The sequence below is a fragment of the Plecotus auritus genome (genome assembly GCF_963455305.1).
Source record: "Plecotus auritus genome assembly, chromosome: 1".
NCBI lineage: Eukaryota > Metazoa > Chordata > Mammalia > Chiroptera > Vespertilionidae > Plecotus > Plecotus auritus.
The window spans coordinates 213,303,948-213,317,575 of NC_137770.1; the positions used below are offsets into that span (position 1 = coordinate 213,303,948).

Genomic DNA, 13,628 nt, shown 5'->3' on the forward strand with positions numbered 1-13,628 from the left:
AAGCAATGCAAGTCTCCAGTACTACTCTAGTTTTTTTTTAAATAACAAAATATTTTAGAAAGGAAATCATTAGACATGAAAAAAACACACGATGCTTTTGGTTGAAAAAAACAGTAACACTCTACCTCCATGTGTGATTGTAACGGGAGACACAGATTGGCATAAATTCATTTCTAAAAATTTATATAGATTGATTCATTAGCATAACCATAAAGGGGAAAAAAACAGCTTAAGTATATTCAGGAGTATGTCCTGAGAACAGAGTGTAAGGGAAATAAAAATGAGATCAGAGAGAGACAGGAAACAGAGTACTACAGGACTATGCAAGCCACCAGAGTTTCCAGAATGGGCTGGTCAACAGTATAAAAACAAATGCTATTTTTGGGGTTATATTACCTTATCCAATTCTTGCTGATGCTAAGTCTAGGACAAGTAATAAAGTTAGTGTTTTCTGAGAATTTTTCTAGTGTGATTCATGCTTCTAGTCACGCTATTCATTAAAAATAGACATCTGATGTTTGATTATATATTTGGTTGAAAAAGTCACTGTGGCCCTGGCTGGTATTGCTCAGTGGTGGGAGTGTCAGCCCCAGAACCAAAGGTTCGCGGGTTCGATTCCTGGTCAAGGGTATGTACTTGGGTTGCAGGTTTGATCCCCAGCACTGCTCAGATGCCTACGGGAGGCAACCAATCAATGTGTCTCTTTCACATCCATGTTTCTCTCTCTCCCCTAATCCCTATCCCTCTCTTCTTCTCTCCCTCCCACTCTCTCTAAAAAGCAATGGAAAAAATATCCTCGGGTGAGGATTAAAAAAAAAGTCACTGTGCTGTATGCATTTTTTCATTTATTAAATCATTCAACCACTATTGAGTACAATACAAGCACCGAGTAAGATATTAAAAATACAGTAGTGAGTACAATGTATGAAGTCTTGATGTCATAGATACTATAGGCTAGTACAGTGGCTTATAAGAAACTGCAGCTCTTTGGCCCCTTGAGTGTGGCTCTTCCACAAAATACCACGTGCAGGCGCGCACGTACAGTGCGATTGAAACTTCGTGGCCCATGCGCAGAAGTTGGTTTTCGGCTCTCAAAAGAAATTTCAATCGTTGTACTGTTGATATTTAGCTCTGTTGACTAATGAGTTTGCCGACCACTGGGCTAGTAGAAAAGACAAACCTTTAAAAGATATTAGAATAAACGCCGAAACCGGTTTGGCTCAGTGGATAGAGCGTCGGCCTGAGGACTGAAGGGTCCCAGGTTCGATTCCGGTCAAGGGCATGTACCTTGGTTGCGGGCACATCCCCAGTGGGGCGTGTGCAGGAGGCAGCTGATCGATGTTTCTAGCTCTCTATCCCTCTCCCTTCCTCTCTGTAAAATATCAATTAAATATATATATATATAAAAAAAAAAAGATATTAGAATAAAAACCATATCCATTCTTCTAAAAAAAGGAACTTAATGGCAACATACTGAAAGGGAATCTAGAGTCTAGGGTTCATTTCCTGTGTGAGAAAATGATATTTAACCTGGCTCTAACTGATGAATACATAGAAATTAGCCAGATAAGGGAATTGAAAGGCATTTTTCAATAGCCTATGTAGAAAGTTGGGGCAAGAAAAGTCCATTAAGCCTGGAGTGGAGAAAATGAGCGATGGGGAAAGAGGGGCATGAATTTGGGGGAAAAAAGCTAGATCCTGAAGTAGGCAAAGGTCAATCACTGAAATCCTTGAAAACAGTTCATGGATTTTAAAGGGGAAGTGACGTGATTGGATATATACATCTTTGAAAGATGACTCTGACTTTAGTTTGAAACAGATTTGTAAGCCATCTAGTAAATACCCTAATGCACTTTAGAGAGAATAATGGCCAAAACAGGATAGTAGCAAGGGAATGGAAAGAACTAGACAGATTCAAGAGAAACTCATGTGACCTCAGACTCGTGACTTCATAGGTAGGTGATCTTGGGCAAATTATTAAACTCACTGTAATTCAGAGACCACATCTGTAAGGATTACCTATCTGAAAAGGCAACTGTCAAGATTTACTGAGAAAGTCCATGTAAAAAGCACTGAGCACAGAGCCTCCCCACATGAAAAGAACTAAATAAATGTTAAATATTATTTAAGAGGTAGCACTGATAAGACTTGGTGATTGAGAGAGATGAGCTTTCAGGGAGGGAGGAGTTAGTAAGTGCCTGGGTTTGACAACTGGGTGGATAGTGGCATAACAGAAAACTATTAGAGGAGGCTTAAGGATTGAGATGATTAATTCAGTTTTTAAGTAAAAGATCTGTTGTAAACTCACAAATCCTGGCTCCTACTATCCAGAAAGATTCTGGTAATATGAATGTCACTTTTCCCGAGTTTTCAGTACTATTATAGTTCTTTTAAAATATATATATTTCTTTACTGATTTCAGAGAGGAAGGGAGAGGGAGAGATAGAAACATCAATGACGAGAGAATCATTGATCAGCTGCCTCCTGCATGCCCCCTACTGGGGGATCAAGCACGCAACCCGGGCATGTGCCCTTGGCTGGAATCAAACCTGGGACCCTTCAGTCCGCAGGGCGACTCTCTATCCACTGAGCCAAACCGGCTAGGGCACTATTGCAGTTTTTAAATCCTATTTTTATATACCTTGGTCACTTCAACAGATTTCGAAAAGGATAAATCAGTAGCTTGTACTAAAAACTTGTCATGTTGCATATAAGTTTCCCATTTGGTAATTTTAATACTTATTCTTATAAGAAACTACAGGCCCGGTGCATGAATTCATGCACCAGTGGGGTCTCTCGGCCTGGCCTGTGGGATCGAGCCGAAACCAGCTCTCTGACTTCCCCTGAGGGGTCCTGGATTGCGAGAGGGTGCAGGCCAGGCCTAGAGACCACACCAGTGAACGATTGGGGCTGGAGAGGGACTGCAGGAGGGCTCTAGGGCGTGACCCCAGCAGCAAGCTAACCTACCGGTCGAAGCATCTGCCCCCTGGTGGTCAGTGCACATCATAGTGAGTGGTTGAGCGGCCTTAGCATATCATTAGCATATAATGCTTTGATTGGTTGAATGGCCGACCAGACAACCGGACACTTAGCATATTAGGCTTTTATTATATAGGGTTACTTGGGGAAGGCAGTATTCCAAAAGATGCAAATTGAAAGTATTCTTTCAGGGTAAAACTTTAACTGCAATTTTCTGATATAGAGACTACCCTAATAATGCTTAAATGTTCTTATTCCCTAATTTTAGCTGCTAATTTCTAAACATTAATTCAGTAACGTTTTTTTGGAAGTAAACCATAATAGTAACATTAACAGTTAATACTGAGTTCTTATTATGTGCTGAGTACTTGCTTTATATATATTAACATATTATATAAGGAATTATAAAAGACTGCCCCTAGATATGACATCAAAAAACATAAACAACAAAAATAGATAAATGGGCTTCCTCAAAATTAAAATTTTTTGTTCTTCAATTAATACCATTAAGAAAATTAAAAGATAACACACAGAATGGGTGAAAGTATTTGCAAATCTTATCTGATAAAGGGGATTTTATTGATAATATATAAAGTACTCTTACAACTTAATAATAATGAGACAAATAACCCAATCTAAAAAAGGTCAAAGGATGATCTAAATTGACATTTCTCCAAAAAAAGATATACAAATGGCCAAGCAAGCACATGAAAAGATGATCAACATCATTAGCCATCAGGAAAATGCAAAACAAAACCACAATAGATAATACTAACCAGCAGCCTAACAATAAAAAAAGACAGACAGTAACAGTGTTGGTGAGGATGTGTATACACTGTTGGTGGGCTTTGGAAAACAGCCTGGCAATTGTTATTATGGTTAAATGTAGTCATCAAATGAACTTAGGTATATACCCAAGAAAAGTGAAAACATACATCCACACAAAAAGTTGTACAGGAATTTTCATGGCACCATTATTCTTTATAGCCAAAAACCACGCAAATAGATAAAACAAAATGTTGTCCATCTATATGATGGAATAAAAAAGAATAAAGTATTGAGATACATACTACAACATAAATGAATCTTGAAAACATTATGCTAAATGAGAGAAGCCAGACATAAATACCGCATACTGAATGATTCAATTTATATGAAATGCCCAGAGTAGGCAAATCTATTTGAGACAGAAAGTAGATTAGTGGTTGCCTCTGACTGAGGAGGATGGGGGAAATGGAGAGCAGCTGATAATGGATACATGGTTACTTCTGAGATAATGAAAATGCTCTAAAACTGATTGAGGTGATGGTTTAACAAATTTGTGAATACACTAAAAAACACTTGAAATGGGTGAATTGCATGGTATGTGACTATCTCAATAAAATTGTGTTACTAAAAGAAGATAATATCCTTCCATGTAAGAAACTGCCTACTGAAGTCAGAAATTAATTATCTTCTATAAAGAACCAGATAAGTATTTTCAGCCTTATGAGCCAGAAACATACAGTTTCTGTTGTAATTACTAAATTCTGCCACTGCAGCAAAAAAAAAAAAAGGCCACATAGAACATGCAAATGAATGAGCACAGTATTCTAACATTTACCAATAATGAAATTTGAATTTCAAAAATTTCAGTTGTCATAAAATTTTCTTCTTTTGATAACTTTCCAATGATTTAAAAATGTAAAGACCATTCTTAGCTCTAAGGCCATACAAAGACATTGTTTGGATTTAGTTGTACATTCTAGTTGTACATTCCCTGATCTAGTTGTACATTCTAAATAGTCACTTCACAGAAAAATATATAGAAAGACCTCCCTTTTTCTCAATAAATTGCCTTTCAAAAATAAGTCAATATTATTACTTACTTTTAACTTGTCTTTTAAAGCTTCCTTTTCTGCTATAACCCTTCTTAAATCAGATATTGCAACTTCTTTTTCCTTTTCCATCAGACTAACAACATTATGGGAGACTGTGCTTTGGGTGGATTCTTGTCTTAGTGACGATAATTCTTCCTGAGCCTTAAAGAATTAAAAGATATAAATAAAAAACACTCTGGATATGCTCCCAGTTAAACAAAAAAAAGGGGGGGGGGCAAGCTAAACACATGCTACCTTTGCTCTCTTTCCAAATCCCCAGAAAATGAGAGTAAAAGGATTAAAGAAATAATAGTAAGAAGAAGATGGAGGGAAGTGCCAGCCATAAAATTTTAGAAACCAGTTAGCAGATGGATAACTAGTAATTAATTAGGCAGACCCAAGAAAGCTGAAATCTAAGCCAATGGATCAATTTGTACTGCAGAATCCTAAGAAAGTTCCAAAAGAGAAAACAACTTTACAAATTGACCTTTTAACTTGCATGTCCTTCTCCCCATCTTGAAGTAGCAGGATTTCATGGGAGATTGATATGGGAATAAATTTAGGTAATAGATACCATGCTTTGCTCAGACTCACTTTGACCTCTGACAACTGAGGCTTTGTAACTGGGCCAAGCTGTATAGATTCCCTCTTCCCTAAAGTTTCCTCATTAGGGCCTAAGTCCTTAATATCTAATTAGTCCCAATAAAGGCTGCTACCCACTGTTTGACAAACATATCCCAACATGTCTCTATCCCAAGGACTAACTTGACTCAGAGTCAGTCTAGAAGTAGATTATCTCTAACTGACCTGACAGATAGGATAGAAAAGAGGAAGAATATGAAAAAATAATAGAAATCTTTGCTTTAGGAACAGGAACACAGTAGAAACTACTACTTACAATTCTAATTCTAAAGAAATACCACAAGGTCCATATATTATAATAATTTAAAGAACATATACTGGTGGTTCCACTACAGTTAACTATTTCTGTGTAATCTGTTGGCTTAATTATAAAAAGTTCTTACTTCATGATATAAAACACTTAGTTTATCTCTTTCTGCTGTCAATAATTTAACATTGGCCTGTATATCCTCCATATGTTTCTCAAATCTTTCCAGCATATGTTGAAGTTCATCTCTTTCTCTTGTGATCAGATGAATTTCAGAATTGTAATCACCCTGAAACATAATTTAAAAACAGAAGTTATCATCCTATCTAATAAAAGAGTAATATGCAAATTGACTGTCACTCCAAGACACAAGATGGCTGCCCCCATGTGGACACAAGATGGCCACCACAAGATGGCCTTGCAGGGGAGGGCAGTTGTGGGCAGTTAGGGGTGACCAGGCCAGCAGAGGAGGGCAGTTGGGGGGCCCAGGCCAGCAAGGGAGGGCAGTTGGGGTGGGGACCCAGGCCTGCAGGTGAGGGCAGTTGGCGGGACCAGGCCTGCAGGGAAGGGCAGTTGTGGGTGATCAGGCAAGCAAGGAGGGCAGTTAGGGGTGACCGGGCCAGCAGTGGAGGGCAATTGGGGGAGACCGGGTCAGCAGGGGAGGGCAGTTGGAAGGGATAGGCCTGCAGGGGAGGGAAGTTGGGGGGGGGACCAGGCCTGCAGTGGAGGACAGTTGGGAAGACCCAGGCCTCCAGGGGAGGGCAGTTGGGGGCAACCAGGCTGGCAAGGGAGGGCATTTAGGGGTGACCAGGCCCACAGGGGAGGGCAGTTAAGGGTGACAGGGCCAGCAGGGGAGGGCAGTTAGGGGCAATCGGGCCGGCCAGGGAGCACTTAGGTGTTGATCAGGCTGGCAGGGGAGTGGTTAGGGGGTGATCAGGCTGGCCGGCAGAAGCAGTTAGGGGCAATCAGGCAGAGGCAGGTGACTGTTTGGGAGACAGCAGTCCTGGATTGTGAGAGGGATGTCCGACTGCCCATTTAGGGATCGGGCCTAAATGGGCAGTCGGACATCCCTCAAGGGGTCCCAGATTGGAGAGGGTGCAGGCTGGGCTGAGGGACACCCCACCCCCCGTGCACGACAGTCTTCCCAACTGTCTCCCCAACTGCCTCTAGTTTGTTATAATTACCACCACAAGGTTGTCACAAGGATGCTGGTGGTAAGATTGACTGAAAGATGCTAACAGACAAAAAAACCACAAGTTCCTTTAATGTAATTAAGGAACATGATTTTTAATCTTTAATGATAGGAGATGGAAGTGTTGGCAGTATTTGGGCAAATTTCATAGCTTTCAAGTTCCCAGGAAGAGACCCAGATGCCAATGATACTATTTGATCAGATCTTATCCAATGCTTCAACTGTCATTCTCCTGGAGTTACTTATAGTGGTGGTAACTAAAGTATAATCCTCAGACCAGAAGTATCAGCAACATCTAGGAACTTGTTAGACAGGCAAGTTTTGGGGCCCAACCCAGACCTACTTAATCAGAAACGCAGGACACAAGGCCCAGGAACTGGTTTATCAAGCCTTCCAGTTGACTCTGGTACATGCTAATTGTGGGGGACCTCTCCAGGGCAAGGACCAGGAAGCACTGTGTGCCTGCTCGACCCAGTGCAAGGAATTATAATAGGCTAGAAAATTCCTCAGTGTTTTCTGTGACAATCTAAGATCAATGTCTCAGACACACTAACTCCCAATTGTCCCAGCTTTAAGCCAATGTTAGGTCTATCTTTGCAATCAGATAAATATAAATATTACTACCAAGCTGTATATGTACATTAAGCAACTACTTCCAACATTTAAAACAATATTATACCCATTATTCCAGTACAATTCAAAAGATCCACTATCTTTACAGAAATCGTGGAAAACAAAGATAGTAAACATAGACTTGGGACTACATCAGAAGCCCTAAGGAGGGATAATCTGATCATTTGATACACTGAAAAGCATCCTGATCTATGTTACTGAGTATCTACTGTGCACATACCATGTACAATGTGGAGTTGGTAAATAGTAGATATCTGTGAGGTACCCCTCACCTGCAACTCAGAAATGAGTTATCCTCTTACTTAAATAAGCAAAATCAAAGCATGATGGATGAGGTCAGCTATCTGTACACCTTAAAGGATAAAATGTCTTACAGGACAAAAGCAGATTAGGATTTGAGGACTCAAGGCTTAAATAACTATAAAAGAAAATCTGTAACCTAAATAAAAATAGCTCACAGAAAGGAGGTGGTCTGCACAGATTTCAGAAAAGCACTCAGTGAAAAAGGATTTGACAGTGTATTTTCATTATTGTCTACATCTCAGCTTAAATGTCACTTTCTCTAAGGAGTCCTTCCAAATTCTCCAATCTAATTTAGATCTCCTCTATGTATTCTTACAGCCTTCTGAATCTTTCCTGTATTCTTTCTTCATCAACACACATTTATATTTGTGTTAATATATAATTGATAATAACTCCCTTTTATCACTCCATTGTTTTCAACACACACGCACACACACATACACATGCACGTACAGAGTGCTCAAGGTTATGAGGATAAGAACTATGTCTTTACCTTGTATCTCTAGAGCCTCAGTATATTATCTGTTGAACTGAACATGACTTTCGACCTATACCCGATTTGCTTTGAACCAGCAAATACTGAGAAAATGAAACATTTATTAGGAACTATATTTTATGCTAGACTCTTATGCAAACTACCTCATATAATCATCACAAGAGATTTTAGTTACTGTCCTAACTTTGCAAATGACAAAACCTGAGTTCCATGAAGTCAGGCAACTTGTCCAAGTTCATAAAGCCATTTTGTGGAGTTAGAACTTTTATCAGGCCTCTAACTTCAAAGCACTTTCCACTACACTATACTCAAAACTTGCAGTTGGAACCACGGTGAAAGGGGACAGCCCCCCCCCCCCCCACCCGTATACAGACAACAGAGAATCAACAAGGGTACTGTTGACAAAGGTCACTGATTTTAAAAATGTCAGTATTTTTTCTGATTTACTGTAATCCAAAGAAACAGTGCCTGAATTTCCCAATAAAGCAGGGATTGAAAACTCACAGTTGTGAGTCCTGGGAACTAGAGTGGGGCTGCAATCCGCAGTTCCCAGCACTCACAACTGTCTTACACTCCACCCATTTCAATAGTGTACATATCCACTTCCCTACCATGCCTCCAATTTATTATTGCGACTCTAAAATGCTCTGAACACCTCAACTCCTAAACTTTGGAAAGTAAATTATTTATCCATGTCAGGTAACATTAGAATATTTCAAGACAGTAAATAAGTTGATTTTACCAGTATCATCGATGTTTCTAGCTCTCTATCTATCTCCCTTCCTCTCTGTGATATATAAATATATCATTAAAATATATTTTAAAAATATATATATATATTTTATTGATTTTTTACAGAGAGGAAGGGAGAGGGATAGAGAGCTAGAAACATCGAGAGAGAAACATCGATCAGCTGCCTCCTGCACACCCCCCACTGGGGATGTGCCCGCAACCAAGGTACATGCCCTTGACCGGAATCGAACCTTGGACCGCTGAGTCCGCAGGCCGACGCTCTATCCACGGAGCCAAACCGGTTTCGGCTAAAATATATTTTTTTTAAAAAAAGAATTCACATACTAATAAAACAATGATACTCATGAAACATTGAAAATAATTCAAATCTAAAACAGACACTGTGGTTTTAACCTCTCATAAATCATGATTAGCTTTACCTAATATACATCTTTAGACTACCACCTTATGAATGTGGTTGTAGTGTTAATAGGATGATCTGCCTGGCACCCACTTGGACTTACTACTTTCTCCTGTTGTGTGATTAACGTGGAAGATGCCCGGTCTGTACAGTGTGATCCACCTTTCTGACTAGTCCAAGGCAGGGAACGGCATGAAGCCATGTTGCCTGCCAAGGGGACAAAGCCACTCTGCTCTGAGAGAAAATGCAGCTGATACTGAAAGTAAAGGTTAGAAAGAGAAGAAATGTCCAGTGGCATGAGTTCCTGGCTCCAGTTTCTGGAAGCCCAGATGCCCTTACACTTTTCCCATATATGTAATGAGCTATTCATATTCAGTCTTTCCATTTTTTCCAGGAATCAGTATATCACGCTTTGTTCTTAAGTAGCTTTCCTAATTAATGCAGTGTTTCTACAGTATAGGTGATGGAAGAACACAAAAATCAAAATTAAAAAATTTAAAAAGTATGAATGACATTTAATTTAATATTTAATAATAATGTTATACTTAATACAGTAATAAACCAGAAGTTTGTTCAAAAAGATACTCTCTTGCCTTATCAATTACTCTGATAAAGAGATATTACCTTTTCTAGCATTTTAAATGTTGAAGGTTTTTCATGTGCAGAATAATTTGTAGAGCAAGATCTTCTCTGTATTATATGCTGGAGTCTTTCTAGCTCTTTCTTATAAAAATCTCGTTCTTCTTCTATACCTTTCAGAAACGTATCTAAACGAGAAGGTGACTTGTCTCGACGTTTTATTCCATGCTCTAGCCTCATCCTCTCAACTTCCAAAGTAAGTTCTCTTTCTGAAAAAAAGAACATAATTAAATATTAAAAGTTGCATTTAAAATGTGTAACTAGCCAAATAAATATATCAATAGCATTTGAAATGTAAGCTACTAAAAATTATTAACTGTTTTGTATATCGCCTATAACTGCTAGATATCAAAGAAGCAAATATTGAGAAGAAAGGAGAAAAATTAACCTCATTATTTATGTGCTATTAGTTAGAGAAACAAATACTAGTCTGTCTCACTTACTAGAACAAAGACTCCACGAGAGCAGGGACCTTATGTATCTTGTTTACCATCGTATATGCCAGTACCCAAAACAAAACCTGGCACACAGCAGGCTCATAAACATTTGTCTAATGAATGAATAAATGAATATATGAATTCTTACACGTTCCTTAAAAAAAACACATTTAGGACTGGACCTGGCAGAAAGGTAGCCTATTTCAAGTATATGTGTGTGTATACTTCAGGAGATACAACTGCATTTCCTTACAAAGATTCTGTTCTTTAATTTTTCACTTTTAGAATAATCTTCCCCTTAGTCTTAGTAAATTCTATGATCATTCTGCCTCAAAGAAGAATAGAAGTCTATTGGAAACTATTCAAGCAGGGTTTCCTATACTAACTAGTCAAAATAAAAAGAATTCTGCAAGGTCCTTGAGGGAGAGTGATATTCTATTGTATCTACAGTATCGAGCATGGATTCTGTTATACAGCAAGCACTCTTTAAAAGTATCTATTGAATGAATGAAAGATCACCTCCTAAGAAAAATAATACATCAAGAGGAAATCACAATCACTTTTTAAGTTACCAACATTTTATATTTTACCTGTAACTCCAAAACTTTCAATTTTTTTGCTAAGTCTTTGCTTTTCTTGTTCAAGCTGATGAACAACAGTTTCCAAGTCTGATCTTATAAGGAGCTCATCACTCAGTCTCTCTTTTTCTTTATGGCATAAGTTTAATTCCTGCAAATTTTAATACTATAATTAAGATTTCAAACAACTTTAGAAAATATTATAGCACCGATTAGGGATTGAACCCACAACCTTTGGGTATACGGGACAATGCTCCAACTAACTTAGCCACCTTTGGGTATATGGGACAATGCTCCAACTAACTCAGTCCTTAGGCAAGGACTAAAATATATATATATATATATATATATATATATATATATATATATATATATATGTGTGTGTGTGTGTGTGTGTGTGTGTGTGTGTGTGTATATATATATTTAAAAGCATGTTTATTTAAGAGTAACTCACATTCATACATACATACATACATACATAAATAAACACTTTTAGTCAAATATATGGTTTCAACTAAAAGTTACTAGTAATTATCAATTGTGGCTAAAAACAACATAAAACCTAAATGTTAATAGTGCTCTGTTCTGAGTATGCAGCATTAGATTTACTTTTCATTTGTTTAGCAAACTGTCCCATATCTTAAAAAATAAATATGTACTGTGCAATAAAAATTTTTAATGTTTTTTATTTTTAAAGGAGGGCAGGAGAAAGACCTAGAGTTCAAGACTACCACAGATGTCTGCAACTAGTTTGCTTATTCTCTCAGCCTCACCTGCACAATGGGAATAGGACCAGTAACAAGACACTGCGGATTCACTGGTGAGAACTGTCTACGGATGTGAAGCACTCTGCACAGTGTCCAGCACATGGCAATTGCTTAATAAATGTTAGCTATAGATATTAACACTTATTTTAAAAATACATAAAATATGGCACCAATAGAAAAGATAAGACAGGTCAGAAAGTAATTATAGCAACATCTTACTGTCAGCTAACTCTGGCTAAACATGGGCATAGTTCTGAGACAAGCACTTTGAATCACATTCAACTGTTTATAGGGCGCATACAAACAGCAGCTAACAAACAGCAAAAGTACCTGCCATCATGGAGCTAACGTTGAGTTTTACGATGTAAAGACATCATCAAATATTATAGATGTTTGTCTACTTTCTGTTTATTGAGTTCATGGGAGAAATTTACAATATCTCTGAGACTCAAGAGTGGACAACAATTAACAGGTTTAGCTAATTCAATTATTCAATATTGAACTGAATTGAAAACCTACAGTTGAATAAAAAGGAAGCCATTGTGATATGTTGTCCATAGTGAGCATATAAAAATCACAAGTATTTGAGCACCTATTATGTGCCAGCGTGTCACAATGGCTTCATTTTCAAATGTGCCTTATGCCACCAGAACACTGCACACTAGACCAGCAGTCACCAACCGGTGGTCCGTAAGGTCCAAAAGGATGGCAACCACTGCATTAGACTAAAGAGTTTACATAACAAGAAAAACTGGAAATTAGTATTAGTCGTTGTTTCCAACAGATACTCGTCAAATTTAACAGGCTATTAACAAAATCCTCAACAACATTTTGGATGACCACCCAGGAATTTCTTCCTGTTAGCAAGTTCTGTCAGTTCAAGACGATCTATAATAAAAGCGTACTATGCTAATTAGACCGAACAGCCGAATGACCTTCTAGACATTCTTCCAAATGAAGCCCTGGAGAAAGGGGCCAAGGCAGAGGTGGTTAGGAGCAATCAGGCAGTGGATAGGGGTGATCAGGCAGGCAGGCAGAGGTGGTTAGAGGTGATCAAGCAGGCAGGCGAGCAGTTAGGGGCGATCAGGCAGGCAGGCAGATAGATAGGGGCAATTGACCGGCAGTCGGACATCCCCTGAGGGGTCCCGGATTGCGAGGGTGCAGGCCGGGCTGAGGGACCCTCCCCCCTCCTCCATGCATGAATTTCATGCACCGGTCCTCTAGTATAGGATAATATTCTATGTCTAGACTTATGCTGGAATGATTACTGTTATTCTGATTTCAAGAGTACCAGAACAAATAGTATAGCGAGGCAAACTATTAAAAGAGGACTGAGTGCTTTTAATAAAAGTCAGCAGCACCCATATGACTATCAGCTAATCCTATCTAATAAAAGAGTAATATGCAAATTAACCATCACTCTGTTACACCCACAAGCCATGCCCACAAGCCACACCCACCAGCCAATCAGGAGCGAGTATGCAAATTAACCCAACCAAGATAGCTGCAGCCACTGAGAGAGCAGGAGGGAGGCTCGGGTTTCTCCGGCAATGGAGGAAGCCAAGCTTTCTGCATACCCTGGCTGGCCCAGGCCTGCACTCCAGGCTACAAAGTTTCAATTATAGAAGATAAATAAATCCCAACAAAAATGCGGCAGCCACGGAGCTGGAGAGAGCAGGAGGCTAGGGTTGCCCCCGGCGATG

At 38.9% G+C, this 13,628-nt stretch overlaps 1 protein-coding gene across 1 annotated transcript in view; it reads right to left on the reverse strand.

Annotated features, from left to right (window-relative positions):
- Nucleotides 1–13,628, reverse strand: part of CEP135 (centrosomal protein 135) — a 76,757-nt gene that overhangs the window by 35,420 nt on the left and 27,709 nt on the right. The window contains exons 10-13 of the mRNA XM_080640068.1: nt 11,171–11,309; nt 10,129–10,352; nt 5,864–6,016; nt 4,848–5,000 (exon numbers count right to left, since the gene is read on the reverse strand). Of these exons, the coding sequence (XP_080496194.1) occupies nt 4,848–5,000; nt 5,864–6,016; nt 10,129–10,352; nt 11,171–11,309 (669 nt within the window). The remainder of the gene's footprint in view (nt 1–4,847; nt 5,001–5,863; nt 6,017–10,128; nt 10,353–11,170; nt 11,310–13,628) is intronic.